The sequence below is a fragment of the Parasteatoda tepidariorum genome, chromosome 4 (genome assembly GCF_043381705.1).
Source record: "Parasteatoda tepidariorum isolate YZ-2023 chromosome 4, CAS_Ptep_4.0, whole genome shotgun sequence".
NCBI classification, from domain to species: Eukaryota; Metazoa; Arthropoda; class Arachnida; order Araneae; family Theridiidae; genus Parasteatoda; species Parasteatoda tepidariorum.
In genome coordinates, this window is record NC_092207.1 from 661,350 (window position 1) to 667,663 (window position 6,314).

A 6,314-nucleotide genomic window follows, 5' to 3' on the forward strand; every position below is an offset into this window, starting at 1 on the left:
GTTTCGAGCTGGAATGAATAACTTCAACGAGCACAGTATCTCCAATGGTATTGTTACTGATTTTTTCACTAGTCGAAATAGTGGCGACGACGGGTTCGGCGATTGAATGAACTTTTTAAGAATTTCATAAGAATAACTTTTGAATGAATTTTTGTTAAGACAAAACAAAACAGATTTAGCGACAAGCTCGGAAAGACAAGCGGCAGAAATAACTCTTTGTCTGACTAACTAACTCCACTGTACTCCGTTCCCCCTTTTATGTAATTTTTTACCGCATCTCCAAAATTCTCGAATTGTCTCAAAGACAACAGAACGTCTAGGATTCCAGAATCATCGCTTAAAGACCTTGCGAATGACAGTCTCGAAAACTATCGCGACTGGCAGAACAGAAAGGAACCAGTCCGTAACAGTATCACGTGAATTTGGTTTCAAAAGAAAAGTACAACCCTATTATAGTAAATGTTTTTTCAGTATTCTGAGAAATAAAGTGAGAAAAAAAAGTAGGCATAAGGCAAATAAAAATATATAGTCTTAAAAAATAATATCCCGCATAATTTCTACTAAAATTTTTATTTTTGCCATTTTGTCTGAGCTCAAGGGGGGTGTTTAAACCCCTAAACCCCTCCCTTGCATACGCCACTGATCGTGACTATATAGAAATAGTAATTGTAAAGGGGTGGGAATGGTTTATGTCCATTTTTCGCAAAAATGACGATAGAATGGCACAACTAAATATTGACCCATCAACAATGTGGAAAATCAGTTCTCTCCGAGACTTATTACGCAGTGAAGATAATCAATGCTGAGGGAAAATGGTGTCTTGAAATTCCTTTCTCAGAAAGAGCTTTACATGGTTCTTTAAAATGAATAAAAGATATGATGAAATGCACAGTTTACCCTTGGACTCAAAGATTTGTCGTGTAGCCGTTCCCATGGAAGTATTTCGTAGTTTGTGCAGTTGGAGCTGTATGGAGCTGGTAACATTTCAACTGTATTCTGTGGATTAAATATTTCAAACATATTATCCAAATTTATAGGGTCAATCTTATTAAACTAAAAATCCCAAGTACCCCACAAACAGCTAGTCTAATCAAAAGGACGCTATACCATGGGGGGAATTTTTCATGGCAAAATTCTCTCCCACCTCTATTGGTATTTTAAAGATTGGAAAATAGTAAGTTACATATATATATATATACTTGTAAAAGATTACTTTGAGTGGTGCTAGTCTCATATATTTTTACAAAATGATCTTTTTTAAAAATCATATTTTATGCTGCATATTATTTTGGAGTTTTAGATTTTTGCGCAAAACTTTTTTGATTCGCTTAAAAAATTAGATAAATGAGGTAATGCATTAAAGGGCAGAGACTTGCCTGTTGGTGCAATATTTTACAGATTGCCCTTGAATTTAAGGGCCAAATAACTACGGAATAAAAATTGTTCAAAAAAATTATCTCTGATGATTTTATAAGTTGAAATATTGTCTGCACAAATGAATTTAAAGCTGTTTTTTTCGAACCATTAAGATGTTATCCTAGTACGCGAAAAAATTCCGGCAAATATATATATATATATATGTCCCGCAGTGGACTAATTGTTAAGACACGGCTCCCATCACCGAAATCAAGCATCACTGGCTACGGTCAGTGTGCGGGTGAGTGACCACTTGGATCAGTCTGCGTAGGGACCGAGGGTGTGCGGTATTGGTCCTCGTTAAACTGTGCTACCGTAAAGTGCTCGACTTCGCGCGCAGGTCGTCGGGCTACCGAAGCGGGGGTGCCATCCCCTCCGCAGAGGATCAAAATTGTGATGGCATGTCTTCGGATCATCCTTCGGGATGTTTCCCAGACCGTCGCCAATAGCCCATTGTGCAGCTCTAGTGCGACGTAAATTAACAACAACAACAACAATATACATACATATACTCTTCTAATATATATACTCTTCACTAAACAAACTTTGATCGCAGAAAATCCTATTCCTAGGAAAATTTTCCCCATCTGTTCTTCACCACGCTTTATGACGTCACCTACTCATAGATTCTCGCCATATTTTTAATTCGCTGTAACTCTTTGAATGCTGTTATAAATTATTTACATATAATTTCATATTAAGGTTCTTGTTAATGTTACTTTATTATGATAAATATAAATAGCATCTGGGTAGAATATTTAATTCAAAAATTATCAATGCAATTTAAATATTATTAAAAATACGTTTTACCTTCTTTAAATTCTCATTCAGTTCATTAAAAAAATTTTTAAAAATAAAATCATGTAAAAAAAACAATAATGTATTCTGCTTCAACTTTCACATAACATAAATTGCAGTATATACTATTAAAGAAAATAATAATATTATTTAAATAAAATTTCACACATTTTTCTCACTTGAACCATTGCCATTCTTACGGTAAACAGAGAAAATGTATGAATAAATTGTTCATTTATAATTCTGAAAACGTATTTTAAAAACAAATTTTTTTTTGAATACTCAGATTAGGCTTTCTTTCAATTAAGCAAATAGAAATAGATTAAAACTAGTATTAAAAACATTTATAAGGAAATAAAGAAATTCTTATAGGGGAGTGTCGGGTACCCCCGCCCACTGTCAATTTCATACGAATAGAATTTTTGTAATCGTCCGCAATTATTTAGGCACACAAATTTTGACAACATTTTAAAGAAAGTAATTCTATATGGCAAAATATGCAATGTGAAGGGAATCAATCGAATAATTCCTCAGAAATCGAATTTTTAATAAACGAATTCTTTAAAATTCGACTTAACCTTAATGATTCGAGGATTTAACTTTAAATATGCTAATTAATGTGTGCGAATAACATTTTTAATTACAAAAACATAATTTATCTTTAGATAAAAAAATATTTTTTACTGATGCATTTAGATTATTCACCCTCAATATCGAGGGTATAAACACAATTTGGAAAAACCCTCCCAATAATTTGGGGGCCCCTCAATATCAATTTCAGTTTTAGTGCATTTTGTCCTACAGGTATTTCCAAAACTAATGAAAAAAATCGGAAAGTTTTGAACACAATTACAGTCAAACCCGGATATAATGAACTTTCATGGGACCAAAATTTCGGTTCACTATATTCGGATCACAAGTCAATGGGCCATCAGACATTAATTGTTATTTTAAAAAAAGATTATTTTCAAAGTTTCAAGTATTTATGCAGCTGGGTAACATGTTAAACAATAGTTTTGAAAATATATTGAATACAGTAGTCATGAAATTAAGAAAAATTGGTTGAATGTTTCGATTAAACTTCATTTTAATACTAAAAAAATAATTTTTTCTATACATGCAGCATTAAAGTATGTAGTCTTAAGTTTAATTTGCACAAAGAAAGAAGTTTATATGTGAAAAATTGTTCGAGTAATTACAAATTTACAAAAAAATTGGATTTCGGGTAGCCCCGCTCACATGAATGTCGGGTATCACCGCCCAATTTTATTTCGTCGATAAATGTACGGTTGCAAAGATTATTATTTTATTGCTTCAAATTTGAATGTTATATGCATTTTTAACAACAAATATTGTTGTTATTAAATGATTGTTATTAAATGATAGAATTCACTAAAAGTATATAAATATGTAATAAATAAAATAATTTTGTGATAAAAATGATAAATGAGGTTTATCTATTGTCAATACATTGGTCATTTTCATTTACACCTGAAAAAACAGTCAAGAAACATAATTTTTGTAACTGGGCGTGACTACCCGACACATTTTGAAAAGAGCTGAAAAACATGTTTTTTTAAAATATCTATTTTTTAAAGTTAAACTATTCTTTTTTTGGTTTATTCTTTTTGCATTATTTAATTAGATGATAAAACAGTAGAAAAATTCAAAAATATTGATTATTACTCAATATTATACAGAAATATAAGCAATACTCCTTGAGTGGGCGGGGCCACCCGACTCTACCCTATAACTTTTAGTATAAACTATAAGGCGGCAGAAAAGTATTACAACAATAAAATTATTTGAAAAATTATAAATAATTATAAAAATTTAAAATATATAAAATTATAAATTGCTATTAGGAATGAAGTTACAAAAATTTAACATTCAAAATCGAAGCCACCTTGTATTAAATATTTATTAAATGAAAATGGTGATATTTATTCAATTAAGATCGAACCTAGATAATTTTTTTCACCACTCGCTGGGGCTATCTAATTATTCTTATAAAATTAGATTAAAAAACTAAAACTTAACGTAAGTTTAAAAAAATATGAATATTCCTAAAATTTTATATTCCTTAATAAATTTTAGTTTTATAAGAAACTGTATCGAAGAATTTATGTTATGACTTTTCTCATGATATGTCTCACAGTGAACTGATCGTAAAGACACAGTTCCCAGTAGATCACTGGCTGCGGTTAGTAAGCGGGTGGGTGACCACTTTGATGAGCCTGCGTAGGGACCGAGGATGCGTGCTATCGGACCGCGTTTCTACCGCTAAGTGATCGATTTCTCGAGAAGGTCATCGGGCTACCAAAGCAGGGGAGCCATCCCTTCTGCAGAGGATCAAAACTGCGATGGCATGTCTTTGAGTCATCCTCAGGGATGTTTCCCACACCGTCGCCAATAGCTCATAGTGCAGCTCTAGTGTGACGTAGATGAACTATAACTACAACTTCTCTCATCGAACTAAACCATGTCTTAAATAAAGACCCAACAAACCAAACCCTGTCTTGAATAATGGCAAAACCTTGTAACCATTGTCACTGCCGTTTCTCCAGACGAATGGCTAGGGGAAGTTTTTACATAGACAAACTATAGTTAAGTAATTTATTTAAGTCGCACTAGAGCAGCATAATGGGCTATTGGCGACTGTGTGGGAAACATCCTTCTGGATGATCTGAAGACTTGCCATCACAATTTGTGTGGCCTCAATTTAGACATAGATCTGAAGTGGGAAATTTTAGATCTCTGCACCCATGGTACTGCTCAGTGATCGACCGTGGGACGACAGATTTTTTGAGCATGCATACCACGGTGGATCTTTAGCAGGATCGAGAATAGAACCCCGACCCATTTTCTAACCACTGGGCTGTCAAGCTTCTTATTAAAAGAGGAAGCGACACAATTCAGGAATATAGCCTGATATCAGGTCTCATCTCGTGATGGTCAAACAGTATGAAGAATGGTTGATGATCACTTTAGTTAGTTAAGCAAGAAACAATATCATCTGAAATGGTGTTCAGCTTTTTTTCTTCTTTTTGATTGTTGCACTGTAAATACATTGGAATTCTCAGTATAAACAAATTTTGTACGTTTTAAGCGACAAAAATTCTATTCTTATTTTATTTTGATTTTTAACTGATTTCCAATATGTTAGAGATCGTGAAATTAATTCCACTTGCAGCCCATCCATTTAGTACAGGCCATAACATAAGTAAAAACCGATTGTGCTATATCTAAGGGAAGCATGCAAAATACCTTTTTTAATCCGAAATTGTAGGCGTTTCCTGGCTTCACTTCTGTCCCATCAGAGAAGGGATCGGGATACACCTCAGGACTGTGGAAAGTGACAAGTATAGCGGCATCTCGATCTGGCTCTAAATATTCAGTCGTCTCCACGTTCACAACAAGTACCAGTTCTATATAAGAAGAAACAAATGCCATCATCACGTACTAACATTAATTCTAGATAAGAAGAAACATTGTCATCACGTACTAACATTAATTCTAGATGAGAAGAAACATTGTCGTCAAGTACTAGCATTAATTCTAGATAAGAAGAAACATTGTCATCACGTACTAACATTAATTCTAGATGAGAAGAAACATTGTCATCACGTACTAACATTAATTCTAGATGAGAAGAAACATTATCGTCACGTACTAGCATTAATTCTAGATGAGATGAAACAATGTTATTATCACGTTCTAGCATTAATTCTAGATGTGAAGAAACAATGTCATCATCACGTACTAACATTAATTCTAGATAAGAAGAAACATTGTCATCATCACGTACTAACATTAATTCTAGATGAGAAGAAACAATGTCATCACGTCAATGCTATCATAATTAGTTCTAAATAAGAGGAAAATGTGTCATTACATTAATGAAAGGTTCGAGAGCTTAATCTTGCCTTTAGTTCAGGCGATATTTTAAGACACAGAAACAGACTTGCTTTGAATTTTCATATTTTTTCCGTAGGACTCTCAAAATATCGTCCTAATAGTTTCAAGAGAGAGATCGAACATTTGGTCTCCTTCATGTTAATTTTACTTTTTGCGCGTTTCGCTGTACCTCCCCCCCCCCC

At 33.3% G+C, this 6,314-nt stretch overlaps 1 protein-coding gene across 5 annotated transcripts in view; it reads right to left on the reverse strand.

The window, feature by feature from the left end:
- LOC107450498 (amiloride-sensitive sodium channel subunit beta) overlaps positions 1-6,314 on the reverse strand; it is a 32,648-nt gene that overhangs the window by 14,739 nt on the left and 11,595 nt on the right. For 4 of the 5 annotated variants that reach the window (XM_016066312.3, XM_016066307.3, XM_016066311.3 and 1 more), the window contains 2 exons: positions 5,482-5,642; positions 898-996 (listed from right to left, as the gene is read on the reverse strand). In XM_016066312.3, coding sequence (XP_015921798.1) covers positions 898-996; positions 5,482-5,642 — 260 coding nt within the window. The remainder of the gene's footprint in view (positions 1-897; positions 997-5,481; positions 5,643-6,314) is intronic. The other variant, XM_043054697.2, reaches the window with a different exon arrangement.